At 36.7% G+C, this 24332-nt stretch overlaps 1 protein-coding gene across 9 annotated transcripts in view; it reads right to left on the minus strand.

Annotated features, from left to right (window-relative positions):
* Positions 1-24332, minus strand: part of SOX6 (SRY-box transcription factor 6) — a 366018-nt gene that overhangs the window by 194346 nt on the left and 147340 nt on the right. For all 9 annotated transcript variants that reach the window (XM_042813506.1, XM_042813507.1, XM_042813505.1 and 6 more), the window contains one exon: positions 20632-20842. In XM_042813506.1, coding sequence (XP_042669440.1) covers positions 20632-20842 — 211 coding nt within the window. The remainder of the gene's footprint in view (positions 1-20631; positions 20843-24332) is intronic.

The raw sequence follows: 24332 nt of genomic DNA on the forward strand, positions 1-24332 counted from the left end.
TGAAGTTACAACTTCTTTTATCATGCCATAGATGTTCTCTATAGTCAGTAAGCATTGCACTCCCTTGGAACAAATGGATCAGTTTTCTTTCTTTGAAAAGAATACTGGATGCCAAGGCAATGAAATACCAAATACTCAATGTGACTGCAGAAATGTGCACATACGTGCCGTGTATCATACCAAGCAAAACACTAGAACAGAACCGTGTGACAACTGCTGAGCTTCCACTTTTCTCATACCTTTACCAAAATCAACTCATTCCATTTTCCAGAAAGTTGGATTCTCTTTCAAGCACTCAAAAGATTTTGAGAGAACAGTCTCTCTGAAGTGTTGCCACTTTCCTCAGCATTGAGAATTGTAATAAATGAAATCTTTTCTTTCATGACTAAATAAAAGCTGTTCAATGCTAAGGTCATTTGAAAATCTGGTCCATTGGAATTATCTCAGAATGTTAAGCAGTCCAATTGGGCTCTTCAATATGACACATTTATTTGTTTATTTTTCATTTTCATACACGTAACAGTGTATTCTCTAAGCAAGAACTACCAGACTGATCCCAAAAACTTTAAACTTTACTGCTTCAAATTGTGACTGACGTGATTTTAGGAAAGCAGATAATTTCAGCATCTCCGAGATCAACGTAAATGAATGGTTTCATGAAAGGGTCAGCTGAAAGTACACAGCATGCAGTGGCAGGCAAGATTAAAATGCAATCACATACAAAAAAGCCACAACTTGAAAGAAATCATGCATTCTTGAAAAGATACTTAATACTAATAAATGACATACTTTTACTTGAGCTTCGATCATCTATCCTCATGACTCATTATGTATTTGAGTACATCAATTATATCATAAATAATTTATATCATTACAATGTTCTGTGATTTAATCCATTTAAAACTGTTTTAGACAGATGAGGGTCTTTCATGCCTTACACACCCCAACAGACCAGGACCCTAGAAGTGCAAAAAAACCATCTTATTCAATAGCATCGATACTTATTCTTATAAATAAATTCAGTCAGAAGATACTAAGCATACATCAAATTCAAGTAAGTGCTAGTATCTCCAAATTACAGACAAGGAACCAGAAGGAGAAAGGGTAACTAGCACTTTTGCCCAAACTCAAAGCAAGTCACTGCAATCAACTGTGCTTCTCTCCAGATTCTCAGCCAACTCCTGGCATACAGAAAACCCAACAAAAACAGAGCTTGTAGGTAACACTGCCTTCACTGACATACAGCATGATCACAAACACTGGAAGGCTGGTTGACATTTTCAAAGCTGCAAAGGGAATTTGGATGCCGCCAATTCTCATTAACTTTAATGGGAATTGGGCATCCAAATCTCTTAGGCAGTTTTGCAAATCCCACCACAAATGACCATTTAGGTGGTGAGCATTAAATGGTATTGCCTGCCAAGCACCTTTATCTTGGGGAGTTATGTAAAATGAAACTCCATTGTTTTCTTCCTTGTTGAATCATATGTGAGGTGAATGAGGTGGCTAAATGACTCCTGGCTTACAGGAAAGCAGTTTTTCAAGCCACTTGCAAGGTGCACTTCAAATGGTTTCTTTAGAGCACCACCAGGAAAGACAGGACAAAGAGAGCACAGAGGAAAACAATCGCTGCCGGGAGAGAAAAAGTAAATCCACTCTAAGTTGGTATTTTTGAGCAAATTCTTTCGAAATACATCAGCTTTTCATTTCACTCTTAGTAGAAATATTTAGCATTATTAGAGGGCTGTATTTCTCACCTATTCATCATTTTTACTTTCTATATGCCCATCTTTCTGACTAACACCTTGGCATTCAAACAAGTACTACGCTCAAAAAATAAAAGAAAAAAATAAAACCTGTATAAATGACAGAGTGTTCAACCATGAACACATTGTCTTTTATGAATATTATAATCACAGAATCAATAAGCCTACAAAGAAAAAACAGGACACAAAACGTGTTTTGTCATTTCTGACGAAGTTATAAAAACAACAGACATTCAATATGCCAAGTGTTCTTCAATCCTTCATAATCATAGCCTTATTGAAGTGAGGACAAAAAGGGTCTAATTGCATAGGAGCAATCTCAATGTAATAGGTTATACACCCAGGCACTGCTGCACAATACAACAAAAACAACGTTCCCTGTGTATAGCAGAATGTCATCTCTCATTTTCAGGCAATTACCTTCTTTCTTGTCAACAGTTTTAATAACCTCCATCATCTCTAAAAGACTTTTGCTTCAGTTAAATAATTTTCAGCTTTTTAATATGCAAATGTGCTTGTTCATATGCATGGGTGAAGTGGCGCTGCTACTTGAAATGTGTCAGTACATTGTGGAGCACCTGCACCTCGGGGAAGCTTGATTTAATTGACACCTAATACTATTCATTATTCCACTTAGTGAGCAACTCCTATTAGTCACCTGTAGGTTTTCCTATAAGCAGTGCTTTGGCCACCAATGAAAATATGAATATTTCTATAAATAGAATGGCCATATTTAGAAAAGGGGTTCAGTACTGGTGTGCCTGGAACATCATCTCATGGGCAATATTTCTTAGGATTCCCCCTCCCTTTCTCCCCCAAAAAACTTTTCTTGACTACAATGGAAGTCAAGAGTAACTCCTATTTGGAAAATATTTCTTAGGTTAAATATTGATACTTTAATTCTCGAACTGTATTAAAAGAACACTCTCTTAACTTTGCAAAAGAGGACAGGAAAAAAAGACTGGAGATGGGTGGTTTTTATTAATGTAGCTACTGTTTCCTTAGAGTGTGATCTGAGCTGGAGGATTCCTGCATCTGTTTTACATGACCTGAATGTAATCACTGGCTGTGCAAAGACATGCAGAATATGTGTTATTAATTGAATATTCCCATAATAAATATTTACTATTATAGTTTAGTTTAACCTTATCCAGCTAATAGCCAATTTTGCTCAATTGTGAAGCATGTGCAACAAAGATCATTAAATTGCCACATGAAATAATTACGTTGAGTATGGGATTCTCAGTCTTTACTGATATGAATGTGATAAATATATGCTATAAATGGATACAGTTTAAGACTCTCATTGTTCTTTTATTACTGTATTACAACTCAGGCATAGTGCGCCGTATGTGCTGAGCTGATGATATCGGGGCTGTTTCTTTACCACATGGTCTGTAACCTTATTGTTCAGGCCACATTTCTTTCCAGCATTAATGCATTTGTTAGTCCCAGAAGGCTTAAACTACAGATGTTTAACATCCTGCTTATGGACAGATCATCTGGAATATGAACTGAGAAATCTATACAACTTATTAGTATATGTTATGAGTGTAACAGAGATTTAATAGTCTGTTCAAACTAGATTAGTGAAACCATTTCTTACAAAAATGCAACTTCTTAAAATAGGCACATGTAGAAATGAAAAATTAGGACATTCTTTTGACTAAAATATGATTTTTATCTGAAGAATTTGGCACTAATTAATGCTGTTTACATAATAGTGCATGTAACATTAATTACAGCTTTCAGAATGTTAACTGCAAACCTTTTTATTTTTTTCTGTGCACACAGATTTACCAGTATGGTAGAAATCAGAGCCCTTTTGAGGGTTTTTCTGCAGTGTATTCAAAGTAATCATAAATCAAGCCTAGAATTCAAAGACAGTTAAGGACAGAGGCAGTAAAAAAGACTGAGTAATGTTAACCCAGAACTCCAATCATTTTTAAACTAAGTGGGGAGAACACTGGTCAACTAGGCGATTGTTGGTATCCCCCAAAACGTAATCTCCAAGCTGAAGAATGGCAGCTGGCAGAACAGCTGGTGAATAGGATTAATGTCAGAAGAAAGAAATAAAACTCAACATATGTCCAAGCCTGCGGTGCTGGGACTGAGCATGATTGTACCCCGACGGATACCATGTGTACAGCTGGAAAGTGCCACTGTGCCATGCTTCTCTACCCCACAAGGTCATTTCTAAGAAGTACGGCTAATATCGAAACACTGAACCGAACTTTTCCTTGAGAACTCTGAGTGATTAAGAAAGAAACAAGCAAGTTTCACCATGCAGATATTCCAGGCTATTTTAGCCCACCCTCTGTGGTTTTTTTGTGGTGGTAGTGTTTTGTTGGTTTTTTTTTTAACTGTACAATCTCAACTAAAAAAGCAGATTAGTATTAAAACTGACAGATTGCACTACTGTAAATATAATTTTAAAGCTATTTAAACCTTTTAATCTCCTCTCGTTCAGATTTCCACATTCATTTATGATTTAAACAAGAAACAACAGCACAAGTTTAATAAATAATTCCATATTGCTTATTTTACTGAAAATAAATTTTGATTGTCTGATTGGCCAGAACTTGCCTAAGAAATATTGAAAATGGGAAAAAATTGACTCTGATCTTAAGTCATACTTATATTTTGAAATATTTGTTATTAAAGATATTCCAGCTCATGTTTTAGCATGCTCCTATTTTACTTCTATTATTTAAACTGTAACAACGCAGTTGTGGAATTGGTTACACGAAGAACAGTAAACATATTAAAATTCCTAACTGGTGAGAAAGGCCCAAGTATTTTTAGAGGTTTGAAAAGAAAAAAATCATTTCAGTCTCTATTTTTTCACCACTGGCATGAAACTGATCCCATCAGCTAGATAGCAGAGTTCACACGTAATCAGATTCTATAGTGCAATTGTTTGCAGTAAGATCACAAATGGTTAACATAAGTTGTGCTTTGTGCCTAATGACTTTTTCAAATGCAGTGATTTGGGGCTCTTTGTATTCTGAATGGGTGGGGAAAAAAGCATATTTCCAAATCCATATAGCTTTTGAAAATACTGGCTTCAGCTATTGCCTCTTAAAGGTAGAAACATCTGTTTGGTGAAAATGCAAAAAATTATTCACCTTATCTCTTTTCTCTTTTATTATCATATTTTTTTCTTTCTTTCCTCACTTCCATTTTTTTTCTTTTGTCATCTTTTCATCTTTTTTCTTTTTTCTTTTTTTTTCCTTTCCCATTCCGACAACACAGCAGGAAACAGGGTGGAATAATATCACACATGCTTTTAACAGAGGAAAAGACACAGGCATCTCAAAGGATGCAAGCACACAATGCTACCTTGGTACCTGAAAATGGAGTATCCAACTGGTGCTCCATCTGTCAGCTGCACGGCAGCAACAGGTAGCCAGAGGTAATATTTCATTCCTCATAGTATGTTGACTTAGTATGACCAAGGAGAGTTACTGTATTGTTGGGCACTTAGAGAAAATAATTCAAGAAACTGCAGTCAACCATAGGGAATTGCTCAGCTTAGAAATATATTTTTCTGACTTGCAGAGAGACACAAAAAATAGTGCAGAGAGCAAAACTGGTTTTACTTGAACCAGTATGAAATCAGTAAACTGCAACGACCACAACCGTTACCAACTTGTACAGTGTAACTACAAACAGAACTGCCTCCAAAGCCCTTTTTTATTTATCAGGGGCTCATGTAGTAAACACATAATTTTGAGACAAAGTGGTATGTTTCAGACAAAACCAGAGGCCTTCTATTCTTTAAGCAGATGTAATCATGACATAACCCTACTGGTGGCCTCATTTTGTATGAGTTACAGCAGTATGACCTGATATAATTTGTATCTAAGACTTCTCTAAAGTGTTCAGTCTCTTAACAAAAGTACTTTACGTATTTGAAATGTCTCCATAGCCTAGTTATTCTGTTTATTTGGAAATACCTATCTATATTCCCAAGTTTCCCTACCCATTTTGCACAAGGTCAGTAAGGAAAGCAGAAAATTTGATTTAGGGATAGTAAATTCCAACTCCCTTAGTAGCTATAAAGTTTTGATTTCTCAGCACACACCTACCTGCATTTCTAAGCACACAACTTCTACAGCATGACTTTGATATCTCCTTTAAAACAGCCTTTGGTGTTAAGGTTTACATGCCAAAACAAGTAAATTCTACACATTTTTCATCACGTAAAATTATTCCATTCTATTTTAAGGCAGTTAAAGTTAAATCAGTCCTGATTCTAAGCAAAAATTTCCAGCAGCACTCATGTTATGTCATTCTGTACTAGCAAAAATGTTTTTGTTTGTACTCATATAAAAGGGAAAGAAAAGCCCGTTGCTTATTAATATCTGCTGAATTGTTTAAGAGGATTTTTAAGATACAAGTTAAAAGAATTTCATAATTTCAATTTCTCCTTTTCATTTAATAGTAGACATTCATTAGGACCCACACACTGTAATAAATTATAATAATTTCAAACAAGAATTAAATTACTAGGTACCCAGTGAAAGAGCCATTTTTTCTTAGGTACCCTGTAATCTAACTGTCAGATTTAAAATCTATTCCCAATCAACTCTTCACAACATTCACATTTATTCATCTATGCTAAATTAATAAAAGGTGTGAATAATACTGACAAAATTGATCATTATTGTTCATGCAGATTTAGAAAATTATAAGGTAATGTAAAATATAAAAGGAATTGAGGGAAACTATTACACTTCTTATAAATAAATTCATCCTATGCACTATGTTGGGTTTTTTTAATCACAAAAACTCTTTAACAAGAATTTATTTCCACTGACTTGAAAAAGCTATCTAATAAGTTGCATATTTCCTAATAAGTATTTTTTTTTATTTCAAAAACGATCAAAAGTTGATGATGGCTACAATGCAATGTGAGAGTTCACCCAAAATTTAGATGGCAACGCCGGAGTACCAGGAGCACTACCCAAATGCAGCCTGAGTACAGACATTCTATAGCTTTATCCTCGGGTATGCTGAGCACCTTCCCCAAGGTCCTGAGCTTGGGAGATGCCAAAGTAAATGGGAATTGAGATTGCTCCAGATCTCCTGGAAGCCAGACCTGAGTGAAGCAATTCTGAAAAACAGGGAGAGCATCCCACTCCTTGTATAAACAGATAAAAAAGGGGACAGTGTTCTCTAAGGAATTAAAGATATTACACAATCCTCTTTCCTTACGTACAGACTTATCAGCAACCAGAAGTAACCACTGGCTCTCACTACAGCTCCACATAAAGCCAAAGACAATGTCTATATTAGACTACCCTGTTCTTTGCACATTTGCAGTAATTCCTACCATCTAACCTCACTGACCCTCTCCCCCCGACGGGGATCCCTGCAGATAAAGTAAAGCATGTCAACATCTGTTCCCATTCACACCGATTTTAATTTACAAAAAGAGCTTTGCTATTTTCAGAACAGGCTCCGGAGCACAATGACAGATTTAAGGCCTTTAATGGGGTTGCATTTGAGTGTGTCAGCGTTTCGTACTCACCAGGACTTGATTCTAAGGGGTTGCACCAAAGGAAGCTGTGGGGGGTTACGGAGCCACAACCAAGGGTGTTCTCACTATGGCACTATTTACCTAAGAAACCAGCCGACAAAGTTTTAATGTCCTTAACAAACCTCAGGTTTTGTCGCTTTGGCCAGAAAACAGAGCCCGAGAGCACCAAGGACACAATTCCCACACCAGTGCACACCTCAGCAGACCTCAGGACACATTGCTGAGGGCGGGTTTTCCAAACTGCTTCCTTGTGACTTAGCTCTGTTCTTACTGACTTCTGGAGCCACTGGCTTTTGTAAAAGGAAACTGAGGCCAAAGCTTTCTGTATTTTGCTTCATTAAAAAAAAAAAAAAAGAAAAACAAAACCACTTATGAGTGTCCTGCTCTGCCATGTTATAAACTTCACAATAACTAACAATCATCATTCTAAAGTTCTTTTAAGTCGAATGTATTTATAGATTATTCGTGCTGTAAATCTAAAGAACTTAGACATCTTTCCGAGAAGAGGCAGAGCTGTAGACTGAAAAGATTACAGTTGTACAAAAATAATCCACAAGGTTTCAGAGAATTCCTGATGACTCAAAATAATTTTTCCGTCTCCTCAAGAGCTTTCTTTCTTTCTTTTTTTTTTTTTTTTTTTTAAGATATACAATATGAAGAACAACTTGGAGAAACAATGCACAAGTTGTGTTGTAATCACATAACAGCTAAGACATGAGCAGCTGAGCAGAAGGAAGATGGGCAGTGGAATGCCATACAGCAATCAGCACTGTTGACTAATCAGAATTTGAGACACTAGAAGGTAATAAGGGTATTATAAAGAATGTCTTATTGAAGGAGCAGCTGTTTATGTGTAGCTCACTGTTTAAATGAGTTCCACTAGATTGCCATGGTGTGTTTTGATAAAAATGTTTTGCTCAAAAATAAAAAATAAAAGAGAGGGGAAAAAAAGATATCGCATCAGGAACAGCAATCACAAAAGAGCAAATATCTGGATAATGTGAGCACAAGCACATATACAGGAGCAGTTTTCTAGGTACTGGAGACCTCTAGAAAATGGCACAAATTCAGTGGCTCTGCAAGTTACAAAAGAATATTCATTACTTAGGCAAAGCCTAAATGTCATCTTTGTTAGCCTCCACCACTGAGTGTTGTTGCCATGGGCACAAGAGCTGAGGTGGTTGTGAAGGGTAATAGACAAAGAGGAAAAAACAAGGGAAAGTATAACTGAAAACAACCACAGAGCCATTTCAAGACTGTTACATTTGCACCGGCAGCCAATAAACACAATAAATAAATTCAACCTCATTTACAAAACAAGTCAGTATAATATCCCTCCACATCGGCATTATAATAAAATTGTGCTATGATCTCAACTAAGAAAATCCAATTAAATAATGTAAAAAGACCAAAAATAGAAGCAATATTCCCAAGGACACCAGTGAAAGCAGACAACTCACCAGACTTCTCAGACAATAATCGTGTTGTTCAAATCTATTTGCCATTGGGCCGTTCAACAGTTTTTGTTTGCTTGTTTCTTTCCAGAAACCAACTTAAAGTTTTGGTTTTCAAAACATCTTTGAACTGCTGAGAGCAGGACGAGACTGTCTCAGAGAACTGGAAATTTATCATAATCCATTATTAAAAATATTCTACTTTGGACAGCAAGGGCTTGGTAATATTTAAAAGCAGTCAGCAAGCAGTGGAAACTCTGGTATCTTTTGTAACAGTTCACATGTCAAACTGGCAAAGTGCCCACAGCGTACGGCAGAAAAATCTATTTAATGTCTGCCCCACAAGGCGACATGAGGTTTGATTGGCAGAAAGCAGAGAGTGGCTTTTGATCATGTGTCCTAACAAGCAGTTCCAGCTCCTGTCTCCTCGGCTGAGCGGCTCCACATTACCTATTCAAACAGAAGTGACAGGCCACTGCACTACTCTTTGGCTCTAGTCTCACGCAGTGGGAGCTATGCTGGAGACAGAGCCACTGATTAAATATATCACTTTTTCAAGACAAGCAGGTTGTCTGAATCAAAGTTGGACAGAATAGACTCAACATTATTAAAAGAGGATATAAAACCGGAGCTGAGTGATGTTAGGCCAGTTTGTACAGCCTCAGGGATTCACAGACTGACAAGGGGAATAAGGAACAGCAGAACTCATAAAGCAGGGTCAGAAATTAGCTGTGACACCTTGGCCATTTTCCCATCACTTCAGGGCCACTGTGCTTCAAGTCCTGTAGTCTCTTCTTGGCCTTTTTTTCCATGATTTACTGAGCTCGGAGCAGGAGGGGGAGACATAAAAATCATTAACTACAGAAAGTTGCAAATTGCAGTTTGACAATAAAAAATAAAATATTAGCCACGCTTCACCACCTAATGTACAGTCTTTGCTAATTAGATTGGGCCTTTTTCCTTCTATTCTCATCAGCCAAATTATTGTCATCAAATAATTTGTTGATACAGCACTAGCTGCTCTTGCTAAAAGGGATAACTGAAAGCTGGGGGAAATGACTGAATAGAGATGCTTATTATATTGCCGTATTAGTTCATTAACAAATTGGTTTGATTTTTGAGGTTATGTGTCCAGTCGCTGTCTGCTGTGTTACAGGATACACAGATGCTGAAAGGCAGCAGACTCGATGTGTTTTTGACTCCTATCAGGCAAACAAGATAGATACACCGAAACGTGGAAGAACTGATGCTCCGGCTACATTATTAATTGCTGGCATCACTGAAGATATAACAAAACCCACTAATAAAGCTGCATTTAAGCAGCTAAAAATACAAACAGTCCGCAAAGGAAACTGAAGCAAAGGAAGCTTATTTCAATTAGTAACGCATGTGCATGCCACATCTATAAAATCACTTCGGGGCTATTCAAAGTTCTGTGAAAAATGTTAAAATCATGATACCAGATTTTTTTCAGAATGACTCCTGCAGTAATTCCACTGCAATTAATTAATTGAGTCACCTCAGGAATGAATGTGGTTCAATATTTATTTTTCACTATGACAAGATCTGACACTTTACAAAACCTCTAACTAAACATGTTAGTTATTGTTTCACTGTAACTATTTAAAAACAATCTTGCTTGTTATATATTTAAAGTACAGAGTGCCCTTTTAAACAGGAAAAACACAGGTAAATTTGAAGAAAGAGTAGAAAGATCAGAGCCCTGCCTTCACGCATAACCCCTATCACACACAGCACAATTGCAAATGCAAGCAGAATTCAGTCCTGGAGTGTTTGTTAGACTAACGAGAAATTCGCTCTCCAATTTTTTGGTGCCATTTCAGGCTCTCCAGACTGGTGTGCTCAGAGTTCCTCCAGATGGGAGAAAAAGCCTGCTTGCTTCAATATTTTCCAACAAAAGACAGAGGAGTATTCAACGTGGGTGGTTGCTTTTTTGTTGTTTTTTTTTTTTAGGTTCAGTGACGATCATGATTCACCATAGAAGGTGATGTCATATCAAGTTCTTTAAGAAACATGAGCAGGCAGCAGTGCATTATCGCTTCACCTCAAAATATGGCAAATGGTTATGTAAAGCATTAAGTAAAACAGTTAATAAAAAGGAAGATGAAAATAAACAGGAATTCATAAATAGGGCACTTTGCCCAGGAACTCTGGGCACCTATGTAAGTAAAACTAAAAATATATTATGATTAATAAAAGAAAACAGCTATTAGACACATTCCAAAATGCTATGTTGTAGAACGAGATATTTTGGCACTGCTTTACTGATTGGCAGCCCATGCTAGTGTGGACTCAGGACAGAAACAGACTGTAATGGGCACTGCCAATTGGGATAGAGCAGTGTGAACAGGAGCTACCTGCAGATGTTTACACAGAACTTGTCCTTATGACTGTATTTAACAAGGGCTGCTGCATTCCTCTTCATGGATCTCACAATCTGAACTCTAGCAACACAGTTCTTTATGTTATTAAACACATAGCAAAGGAGGAAGGTTCTGACGTGTAACGATTAAGTCTTGATTCATTTTGGAGATCCATGTGCCAATCTCTAAATGAGGAAGATGCCATAATGCAAGGGCTTTTCTGAAAGTAATGCCTCCTGTTTCATTACATTGGTCCATGACATCAGAGGCGGATGTTGGTGGTACGGCAGCAGAGGTTGAACCTTCCCAAAAATATCCCATTACATGTTGTTGTCATGTAACAGATGGCAGAGAAAGGCAGCCTGACAAAATGGCATCTGACATGGAAGTGCAGATGAAACAAAGGTGTATCACTGAATTCCTCCAAGCACAAAAAAAAATGGCACCTATTGACATTTATCAACACTTGCTGAATGCCTTTGGAGACCAACCCATGGATGTGAGCACAGTGGGGTGGTGAGTGTTGCAATTCAGCAGTACCAATAGTGACAGTGGGTCACCTCTGCTGGTGCAGATTTTTACAAACATGGCACGCAGGTTCTTCTTCATCACTGGTGAGAAAGTACAGCTAATGGTGGTGACTGCCTTGAAAAAGTGTTCTGTAGTTAAGAATTTATCAAACAGTGTTATTGTGGTCTCTATCTATTGTAGTTTTCATGGAAATAAACAGTAGGCACTAGTTTCAAAGCAACCTACTTGTAAATGGAGATTAAAAGGATTCGTCACAATCCAAAATACTTTTACGAATCATAAGAATTGTGTCGTTTAGAACACAGAATTGCATTTTGTTCCTGATTTGTACTTTGCACTTCCTGTTTTTGCAAGTGAAAGCAGATACGCAGGACTAGGATTTGAATTACATGCAAGCTACATACGAACACAGGGCTTGAATATACCACTTTGGAAGCTCAGGACAAAACTTTGTGGGCTTTAAATCTGCCAGAGAAGTCCTAAAGTACAGACCTATTGGCTTTAAAATAGACCATGTCCAAGACCACACCTAAGTGCTTCGCACAGCTTTGGGGTCCCCAGTACAAACAGCACAGGGACCCAGCAAAGGCTGCAAAGATGGCCAGATGACTGGATCATCCCTCATAGGAGATGACTCAAGAAGAGACTGAGAGCATTTAGCCAAGAGAAGAGCTGGCTCCAGACTATCTTATAAATGGAACTACCTGAAGACAGGAGTAAAGAAAGTGGACCCACGCTCTCTTCAGTGGTACCCAGTGACAGTTCAAGAGATCACAGGAATAAATGAACTGAACATACAGGAAATTCCATTTAAACATGAGACAAATTTTTCTTATTGCAAGGGTGGTCTAACGCTGAACAGTTTGCCAGAGAAGCTGCGGCATTTCCATTCTTGCAGATACCCCCAAATTGCTGGGACCTGGACTTAGGAGAACAGTAGGAGCAACCTACTGTAGGTGACACTGTCCTGTGTGCAGCCTAGACCAAGGCAGTGGCCAGAGGTGCCAGTCTTCCTCAGCCACTCTGCACTCCTCCTTTTTTCTTCTTTTTTTTTTTATAGTCCAGATTCTTCCCATCAGAAATTTCATGGAAAATAAAAACAACTGTAGGATACAGAAATGGTGTAGAGTACTATTTGAAATGGAAAAAAACTGTATTTTTTTATCTCCCTAATGCTGATTTGCACTTAATACACAAAAGTAACAGAGACACTGAATGGATTTGGTCTCCTTTACGTAACATTTGTTTGTAATTAATTAGCACGGCTGAAGACTAATCTTACTAATTGTTTGTTGTTTCCAGTGGAGGCAGGTTTCCCTCATGAAAGTGGCATCTTGGAGTTTCAGACTAAAACACCAAGGTGAGAGTAGCTGTGCTTCCCGTTAGGCAACTGAGACAGCCTGAGCACGGGGCTGCCTCGTGCAGCCAGGTAGCGGATGCCTCAGTCTCTCTTGTGGCGGCCAAATAAAGTTGTCAACATTATTTTTAAGTAATGATAAGGTATCTAAACCAAATACTATATAGTAGAACGAGGAATATATCAGCATTTAAAATGTATATGCTGCCGAGCATTTTTACTGTCATTTCTTTAAGAAAAGCAGATCTAATTAGCTGTATCTCTAAAGTGCGTACCTAGCATTTTTATTATGTATTATAACATTTTGCTTAGAGTTGACATTTTTATTCTGACAAGCACTGTCTGGAGAGCTCTCAATAAATAATACATTTACAATTTTCAGTAAATAAGCACTGGACACAAATCGTTATCCTTACTTACAGCTGCCCCTCTCTAATAGTGCTTTTACAAGTAAGGTGACTATTCAGTCTAATGCAATACTCTCAGTGCTGGAAAGATATTTTCATTCATTACCCAGTCACAAGCACTTAAAGCACTTTTAGGTCCTGTTGCTAAACAGCAGGAATGGCAAAGCAGATAAGACTAACAAAAACTAAAGTTCACCACCAAAGAAACCTGAGGTCATTCCCCCTCCAGAAAGAAAAAACACAATGGCATACAAGATCAATCACATTTGAGTCCTATCTTTCCCTCATTTTATTATGTTTATGTTGGCAATGTAAAGAAGGGAATTATTACCATCTAGTCCCTACTGCTAATCTGATGACTACAAAGAGTATTTCGATTCCTGTTTTAAAGCACCATCTGATCATAACGTTGTGTCACAGTGCATCAGAAACCAATGGAGTCTGAATTTATCTTCTGCCAAGATTGCACAACTGAAGCAACTTGCCGTATTTTCACAGCTATTTACTCACTCGTAATCTTCGCCACAGAGCCCAGTGTTATTTGTACCCATTCATACTAGACTTGCTTTTCTTGCTGCCCTAAGGAAAAAGCTGGCTTTTAGCTATGCTTCTTTACAATGCTTTCATGATTTTCATAACACAAAAAACAGTATAAAGATAGCATATCTTATACCATGTCTTTAAAGGAGACAAAAATCGGATGAGTATACTGCAGAAAATTATATAAAATGGTAACAAGGAGAGAGTTTATCACATGGTAAAAATTTACATTGAATTGTATCCAGGATTGAGATGTTCTGTAGGATTAAAAAAAAGGATGAGGTGAGTCCTGAAAGTAATCACATGGGAAAATACACTGGTGAGAAAGTGGCTGGAATAGTCAGTAGATGCTGTCACTGAGCAGATCCCAGTCTGTTTCAGTTTAGTCTGTCCTTGTCTACAAGACCAGCTTAGAGCTCAAGTCCAGAGGCAATGAGGAAAGGCTGGGAGCTCTTGTTCTAATGGAAAGTATTTTACTTATCTCAGATATTCGAGGTTGAATAAAAACATTTCCCCAGTGTAATGAGAATATCTTAAAATGGTGATACAAAATGTCTAACCAAAAATACTTTAAAGACTTGTGGCTGAAAGGGATTTCCCCATCATCAAAACTGAGAGCTGGGTTTCGGACTCTTCTGCATCAAGACTCTAACTGTGATCAACTCTGTGAATTAGCAAAAGCAATAGTTTTATAGAGGTGTGGAGGTACAAAGCTTATACAAGAAGAAAAAAAAAAAAAATCTGCTTTGGGAAAGAGAACCTTTCAGAAACTCAATAAAATGACATAGATCCAAAATCTAGATACTGTCTGATAATAACCAAGGGGTAGTTTTGCCTGACAGGTCCACATGCAGCTACTTCTCTTCAACTTCCAGCAGATCCTGTTATGACAAATGCTACCATTACCCTCACCACATTTTTGTCAGTGATCTTGTATTAAGAACAAGAATTGAAGGGGAATGGAAATTTTAATAGATTTCAGCAAAAAAGATGGTTTCCATAATCTACTGATTTACTCATATAGATTTCTTTCTTCATGATACCTATGTAAAAGCCCACACTGTTCCCCATTTCTGTGCCATAAAAAAAATTTTGTGAACAAAGAAAATCAAAAGGAAATTTTCAGATGTAGCATGAGACATGCAGAAAAATGGTGAAGAATACTATAGTAGGTAGTGTAGAGAACCAGAAAAAAAATGTGAAAAGAAGGTGGAAGGATGACATTTGCCAATTTCTTCAATAAAAATTGTGAGATGGTGTTTAACAATGACAAGCTACTTAGAAAGACTTCAAGAAAATAAGACAGAAAATAATAACAAAGGAATAAATTCTCATATAACCAGAAGGATAAATAAAAATATTAGAGAAATTATTAACAACTAGATACTGTGCTGTTAAACAAGCGTGATCTGCTTTTTGGAAAAAAAAAAAAAAATGACCTAAACATATGTTAGGTTATAAGTGTCATTAAAACAAGTTCCTTGAAGTTATTTCTGCTTCAAAAAAGAACAATTTTTTTGACAGAATATGCAAGCAACTCAGAAAGGAATTAGGCTGCATCTTCTTTTAGTTACCAGGGAACTAACCTTAGAAACCACTGTATTTGCATTAATGTTCCTAAATTACTTTAACCTATTAAGACACAGAAATTAGCAGTACATTTCAATAAATGAACTACCAGAAAGTTTTAAATCCACAAAGCTTCCCTAAATATTGTAAGAACAAAGGGATATATTTTTTCTAAAACAGAACCACGTATTGCATGAAAAAGAAGGGACAAGCGTGATTTTACAAACATCACTGAATGAAAAAAAGAGAGAGAGGGAGTTGCATATAATTATATGGAAAAGAGGTAAGCAAAAGCAGCCGTTTAGGAAAATGTGCCACATCTCTCTCCTCTAACTTGATCTGAGTCATCTATTCATTGTGTGGACTTCTGGGCAGTGACTTTTTGGAAGCTGGTTGGGAGTTTAGCAGAATAAGCAAATAAATAAAGCAGAAAGTTAATTTTCTTTATTTCTCAATGGAGAAATGTGTATATATTTCTGTGTGCAATACTTAAGTATACTGGACTTTATTCCTTACTGGAACAAAATAAAGATTTTTCTTCGGGAAGTGTAAATCTAGTTTATGTCAATGTAAAAGTAAGTTGTTGATTATTATTAGCTAATGAAGATCAAAGTAGAAAGCAACAAACCACGTAAAACTAGAAAGTCCTAAAACCACTGCTACAGTGTAGTGTTATATGGTTTTCCCTATTGCATATAAAATTAATATTGCATATGAATCTTTAATTTTTATTTTAGTCATCTTCAGATGTATTATATATCTCAACGAGTTACATATATCCATCCACTGAGAGACAGTACAAACAGGTGCACATGACACAGAATAGATGGGAATTTATGAATATACTGCTCTTTATATAGATGTTCATTATTCCAACATGCATACGTAAATATCTTTGATCTCTGGATGTTCAGCAATGGTCTTCAAGGAGGAAACAAGAATGGGAAGCAGTTTATAAAAAGCTTGTGCCAGAATTCTGAGCTGAGCTTGGTTGAAAAACGATACTGTATACATTGCAGAGAATCAAGGTCAAAAGTGAATTAGGAATCCAGGCCTGAGTAATGAGGGCTTAGCACTTAGCAGAAATGACATGCCCAGTTTCCAGCCCAGAAGTGCCAGCTGACCTGCCAACCTAGCATTCCAGATCTGAAAGGGGGAAATCTGCTCTCCTAGCTACAGACAAGATGTGTACTACTAATTATTGCTCATAGAGGCTTATGTTGAAGTACAGTAGGATAGTTGTCTGGAAGCCAATTCTTAGCCTGAGTCCAGGCAGACTAGGCAATGTAAATCTGTCTTGCAAAAGTAATATAAGCAAGATTCTGAAAGAAGGGCAGAGAAAGGGAGAGCAGTGGTCTGACCATGCTACCTAATACACACTCTTCATTTGAGCTGTAAAGAGATTTAATGCTTAATTTTACCAGAGAACACTATCAAGGAAAAAAGGCCAGCAAAACAATCCTTCTGCTTATTATTTCTGCTACTGAGATGTATATACTGAAGTTATCCCATAGGTTCTAGAGTCCAGTGTAGCTCATTAAATACCTGTTTATTTCTGACTTCTTCTATTTGATGAGAATATGCCAGAAAAGCCTTTACATACTCAAATTAACTCTATTATGTTTTGTTTTGTTTTGCTTTTTTCTAATAGTGACTATTTTCCTATCAACTTTCTAATTTCCAAGTAATTACATATTAGGATTTGGTATTCCCTTAGTGCACTAGGCCATAAAAATATCGTTTATCCTGAGATGTAGATGGTTTCTGTTCAAACTACAACAAATGCTAAAAATTGACCTAAGGTATACACAGCCCGTGTGAGGCGCTCATATTCACATTATTACCCACAAGACATGACACTGGCTGAAGCACTATTATTAAAGAGAGATTAAAACAGCTGTACATTATGCTGAAGCACTCACTCTTTCCTTTACAAACAGACGGTCCTGGATTATAAGCAGCACTTGACCATTTAAATCACTACAACAACCAGATTTAACCAGCTGGGCCATATTCTCTTAGGCAATGCCTGTTGACCTCCTCAGTCACAGCTGCTCAGATAAAATTCTCATTAGACAACTTATTTTCAGAAGCTAAAGGACTATGATTAAATATATCTGTTTAGACAGGATAAAGTCTTTCAGTATGTATTTCTTTCTCCAACGTTATGAGGTGGAACAGAGAGCATAAGAGACCCGTAGTATCTAAAGGTGTACCACAGTTTGCTTGTTTCTCTAGCAATTCATATTATATTCAGACCTTACAGATGGACTAGAAACTTCCATAACTATAATTGAAAGAGACTTGCTGCTGTGCTCTTGTAGGGGTTAGAGCAGATGACTACAATTCTTGACTTCTTATTCCACTTCAAACTGTACAATCAACTTGACATACGACTTCATGTTTGCTCATTTCCCACAGCTACGCCAATGTTCGTGGAGCTCCTCCCTACAAAATGCTAACACAAACTATCCTTTTATTCAAAGGAATGACGCACTATCTCAAGCCCCACAGAACTAACACAGAAGCATACAGCAGGAATAGGTATTTGTTTCCCTTAACATTGATTGAATCAATTGCATTCTGTTATCTCAAAAAATCTCTATTTGCTCAGAAAGTCTTTTTTAATTTTGGAAAGCGATTTTGTGACAGATCAAGACTCCTCAACAGCACTGGCTGCATACCATTTGAAGAAGAGTACTTCAAACAAACCCATTTTAAATGATAGGTGTTAAAGATCATCATATTATATATGCATGATTAGGCAATGTGGTTTAAAGCAGACTGTTAGACGGCAAAACATATTTCTAAGTTCAAACCTCATTCCTCCAACTCAAGGCAGAATCAATTGCAGTACCCACAGTTGCACAAAGAGCAGAGTCTTAAAATAGTAATTATTTTTAAAATTTTATTTTGTTCAAATCAAGTACATATGGAGAGCTTGCTTCATTTTAGTTCAGAAAAACTTCTGAATATAAAAATAGTTACAGATAAAAATTTTGATATTTCTAGTAAGCACAAAACTGTAACACCATTTTACCTATTTTACCTAACACATTTTACCTAGTGTAAAATTCTGAAGAAATTCCAATCTTTCTACTATTTATTTTTCCACATTGGCTTGGATGATACCAGTCAGATGTTCAATAATTTTCTGTAAGATGAATGTTCACCTATTTTTTTCTAAAGAACATGCTAGGTGCAATGAAAAGAACTTAACATGGAGATCTTTGAACTCATAGGGAGACTTTACAATAATTTTCCAGCATACTCTGCTCCAAAAAAGGCAAGATTATTTCACAGATCACAAATGACCTTTTTCACAGCTGGTGAGAATATTTAGTACAAGAGGCTCAGACTTGGTGAGGGGAATCTCTTTGCTGTGTATATACCAATCTTAAATCAGCTAGTGTATACCAGTACTGAGGAAGCACAGAAAGCTCTCAAGAATTCACAGAAAAATAAGCTACAAAATGCTTGAGTCCCTCAGATATGATTTTAAACTGTTTAAACCCTCTGATGTACATTTTTATTAGCACACCATTCAGCATACTCCAGAAGTCTTAGCTGTGGTGTCACTACAATCAACAGCAACTCGTATATACCCGCAGCAGAGTATGAGCCAAGACCTTTGATTAGCATGGAGTGTTGAACGACTGTTACTGACTGTAAAAAACAACTTTGCCAAACTAACATTTAAAATAGTTTTCATAGTCTAACCACCAAATCTAAGAAAGCAATTTTTAAAAGAGTGATCTTTACAGCTGAAAACAGACAGATGGTAGTAAAGAATCTGGGACATTCTCTCCTTAGAGATGTTTCACCAGCTTCAGAAAGGACACCTATAGAACACATTCATCTATGTGCTGGCATTTAACAATTGTGCCAAGAAATTTGAAAGCCTACTTCCATCTCTACATGATTTTATTCCATATTTATACTTATTATTGTTTCAGCATCAATTTTAATTGAAATCCACTTTACTAAATGGAGCCAAGGGATCCGAACACACTGTTGGAAGACTGTGACCACATCATGAAAGTCAGGAGCAAAAACCATTTTGAACTCATTCATATTTCGAAGAAAAACAGAGATCACAAACTTCTACTACCTTGGGATCTATTGCACTACAAATATTCCTCCTGGGTTATTTTTAATGCCACAAAACAACACTGGCAAAAGAATAGACATATCCTCATATTTCTATATCTGTTTCAAAGCCTTCTGCTCCCACACCTTCCCTGGTTCAAATTTGTGTATGAGCTTACAGACCATAAGATGCTGTTACAGAAGTAAACAAGACTTCATTCTACTTGACATTGTGAAAGAATGTCTTGTTTGACCCTGACCTTGTGCATGTATACACGGATAAACTCATTCTCCAGTTCACTTTAGTAACCATCAAAGAAGAAAGCCCTCACATAGCCAATGAAAATATCTGAGTAAGGATTGAATATATAAACTGCCTTGCAGCTTCAAGATTTGTCCTCATTTTTATCTCTCTTTTAACACATGTAACAATATCTGAGCAGACTGTTAAAAAAAAAAAAAAAAAAGATTTCTTCAGCTGCTTATCTAGATATATAGGTCAGAACTAGAACACTTAAAGCTGTTTCCCATTCTCCTAGCCAGAGATACTGGGTCATTAAGGTGATGAAACATGAGTCTTTCTAAAGCAAAATAAAATAGCTTATGTTTTATTCGTTCCCATTGTTTAAAATAAACATTTGTCTTTTAAAAGAAAAAGAACAAATTCTACTGAAGAACATCCCTCACGACTCTACAAGCAGTTAAAAATTCATCATAACTTCTCAAGTAAGAATGAGTTTTCAACTAAACCAACATTCTTGCTTTTACTCACAGACAACCAACGCAATTTAGAAAGTTTTATAAAACAGACGTATTTGTCTTAAATCCCTAATGGATCTCAAACTACCATTGCCATGGTAACCTGTGAATAACTTTATCCTAGCCTTTGCCAATTATGCAATTTTCTGGCTCTTGATACCCAACACATTCTTTATACCATAAAATCTGTAGGGGGTGGGAAAACAATGTCAGTCATATTCACCACATACCTTCTTGCTCAGTCCTGGTCATTTCTTCTAGTTTCTTCTGCTTCAGTGTGTCCACCACATCTGCAAGGCTTCCTTTGCGGCGTTCTGGCGTTCCAAAATTAACACTGGTCATTAGCTCACTCCGGTCACGACTTCCTTCGTCAGGCTTGTGTGGTGAGGTAGAGGTATTTCGGAAGGAATATAGGGAACATAACTTATTACTCTCCGATTCCTGCAAAGAAACAACGCAATGAGAAAGTGTAGGCTATTGTCCTAACATGAGAAGAATCGGAAACAGGTAACAATTGAAAGCATTAGATAATTAATCTGTTATTCTAAAGAGACAATATAGATCTTCTATTTTCTAAAATGTGTATTACTCCTTGAAATTCTCAGCTTCAGTGCTTCACAGGGACTCTTTTATTTAAGGCCAGTCCTCTCCAGGGTTCTTACTATTGTGTTTCATGCCTGAGATACTCCTCATCAAGGGTTGTGCTTGTCAGAAACAAGCCACTTCAACATTAATTTGATGAATGTGTCAAGCATTTGCAGATTTCTTAAGTGACTCAAGTAAAGGCATTACAGGTAGCATCTTGAGAGAAAATACAGGCAAGGACAAATAAAGCCTGGATAGATCTTAGGCTAATGGAAAACAGCATAACTTTAAAATTTGAAAAGTTAGGCCAATAATGACTTAGAAACAAGAAAAACATTTGAATACACTTCACAGTTAAACAAAGCTTACTATCCATCCGTGCTCATTTACTGCTCTTCAGATTACATACTTTTCTTAGAGAGTGATGGTTATTATTGCTTCTCATATACAAAAGCAGATGTTACTTTTTAGACTAATATTGACAAGAATGAGGAAACAGATGAGTTTACATCAGAACAAGTAGTGTATGCTGAAATATATGTACTAGGATTACACGTATGAGAAAATGTATTTTGTAGTCAAAATAGAAGGAAGTTATATAATATAATAAAAAGTGAAGAAAACAGTTCATCTCCTTTGCCAAGAGATAACATCTCTTATAATAGACATAATCAAAAAGCAACCAACAGTGTCCAAATTTCTTCTGTTTTGCAGTATCACCCAAAAGTTGGGCCACACAGGAAATTTTCTGTCTCATCCTCACAACCACAGATATTTGCTGAATTTAGCTAAAAAGGAACAAATCCTTCTGTTTGCCCTTAAAAAAATCAACCACAGGAATTTCTTACACACTTCTCTTTCCAAAATTATTCTAATTACTCTAATTATAATTTTTAACGATATCAAATCTGAAATGCTAAAAAATCGGGGCAAAAAAAAATCAAGCTTTTTTGTTCACTAAAAGCCTAGTAATGACAGTGCATATATTCAGTGGCATAAAACATATTTTTTTCTAAATAAAGACTTAGAATAAGAGCAGCATTATATTTAAGAATTAAGAGAGAAATTAATAGTTCTATCAAAAAGCGTTCTACCCACAGGGCATGATAATATTCCTAGTAATATGAGCTGAGAATTACCCATTTACAGTGCAGAAGAAACACATGTTGGGAAAAGACTCAGGTGAAACAAGGTCTCAAGAAAGATGGATTAGAAAGCATTAACCACTGGCAGCAATGTCATACATAAATTTTAGCTTCAGTCATGAAGTGAAGGAATTATGAATAGCTTGTGTAATATAGCAGAAAGTGCTCACTAACCATGAGCAAGTGTGGTAACTAAGGGATGTGAACTGCACAGAAGACAGTGGCAACAAATCGTCATCAAGCACAGCAATATGTGATCTGCACAGTACTATTGACTATTGGTGCCTCTGGTGAAGAAGGTAGCATTTGCTACTGAAGCTGAAAATGTATTTATTCACTAAGATGATGCTGTAGCATCTGAGAAGCAACAGCACCCCTGCCAACATAGTAGTTGTGGAGAAAATTACGTAAGCCCAGACGGAGAGGTGACACGGAACAAAATCATAGAATCATAGAATCATAGAATCACCAAGGTTGGAAAAGACCTAAAAGATCACCCAGTCCAACCGTTCACCTATTCCCAACAGCTCCCACTAAACCATGTCCCTCAACACAACATCCAGCCTTTCCTTGAACACCCCCAGGCTCGGTGACTCCACCACCTCCCTGGGCATCCATTCCAGTGCCTGACCACCCTTTCTGAAAAGTAATCTTTACTGAAAAGTAAAATCTTTAACTTCATCATTTCAGCAGTTAAACACTGAACAAATTTTCATCCCAGCCACACATATTCAATAAAGACTCAGATGCCACACAGAAAAAAGATAGCTCAGATGAACTTGGTACAATGCTGAATTATTTTCTTTTAGAAAAGGAAGATTTTCTTAACTTTGACATATTCTGGAAACTGCTTTGCACTTTTCTTAAAACTTGGTAGAAATCATAACAAAGATGAGAAACCATTTTCTAATATTTTTCTAATTTAACACATGAATTTTCCATAATACATTTCCTTAATGAAGAACATTATGTCACGTGGCATTTTACACGTTTGAAGGCCACAATATAAAAGCATCTTAAATAATTTGGAAGGACTTTGTTCTCAAGAAACCAACATCCTCTTACAGTACAAGAAACATACCCACTAGGCTCACTTCTCAGCAAGGAACACTAAATCTATTGTTTTAGCCAAAGACAAAGAAGAATCTGTGGAGCAAATAGAAATGACTGAATGTTCTTTCTCCTGATAACCTATCCTCTCACTTCTCCGGATGCGTACGTGGTGCAGCACAAAACTCCTTCACTGCTAATGCAAGACTTTTAAAGTCCCAACTCCCTTAGGAAGCACACTCACATTTCATTTCCTTGCCCAAAAGCCTGAAATGTCCGGAACAGAGATGAGATAAATTTAAGCTCTGTGAATATCACAAACATCATGGAATTAATGCAAAATGATGCTCTCCAAAAGAATGAGATCCGTTCAACTAAATGAGTATCTTATATTACTAGTTTTGTGAGTAAACTGGTACTTTCAGAAACCCAGCAAGGATGGCTGTTTGGCCCCATAATTTTTGAAATCAGAAATGGTTAAAAAGAGTGGTAGGTGGTTTAACAGGAGAACTGCAAAAACTGAAAGGCATTCAAGGGTTTAAATGGGCAAATGGAAAAACTGTAGACCAGTCCAGGGTAAATTAGTAAAGTATTTCATCCAATAAAAGCAGAACTCAACTAGAGAAAATATAAATCAGTTGTCTACAATTATCTACAAGAAAGGAAACAATTTCTACAAATAAAATGCAGCAAAAATGAAGTTTTATATGCAATGAATTTTGTAGCTACCCAATCAAAATAGATATTTTTACTACTATATATCTGCAATTAGTAGTTTCCTTTTTCATTCCAAGATTATATTAAACTCACATTCATGGCAAAACAAACAGATCAAAATACAGAGGAACAAGACAAGCGTTCATTCTGTTGTCTAGAAAGGTGACTCAACTAAATTTGAGTGGCGGTTTGTTACTGCAATATTCTATCTGTTCAAAACTAAATAAAGGTTACAGCAAAGTCATGAAGATTTTAATTTTATTAGTGGATCATCTGGTCTTTCATGGAGGAATTCACATTATCTCTGTGTTTCAGAATCCACCACAAAACCAAAAGTGCAAATATTCCATACATCAGATGCAGGCCCAATCATCACAAATTTGTCTGCGTGGACATTCAAAAGCTGCATGTAGGTAACCTCCTATCCCAACAGG

Source organism: Centrocercus urophasianus, unplaced genomic scaffold (assembly GCF_019232065.1).
Source record: "Centrocercus urophasianus isolate 14NV4802_14NV808 unplaced genomic scaffold, USGS_Curo_1.0 seq_14, whole genome shotgun sequence".
In the NCBI taxonomy this organism is placed as follows: Eukaryota; Metazoa; Chordata; class Aves; order Galliformes; family Phasianidae; genus Centrocercus; species Centrocercus urophasianus.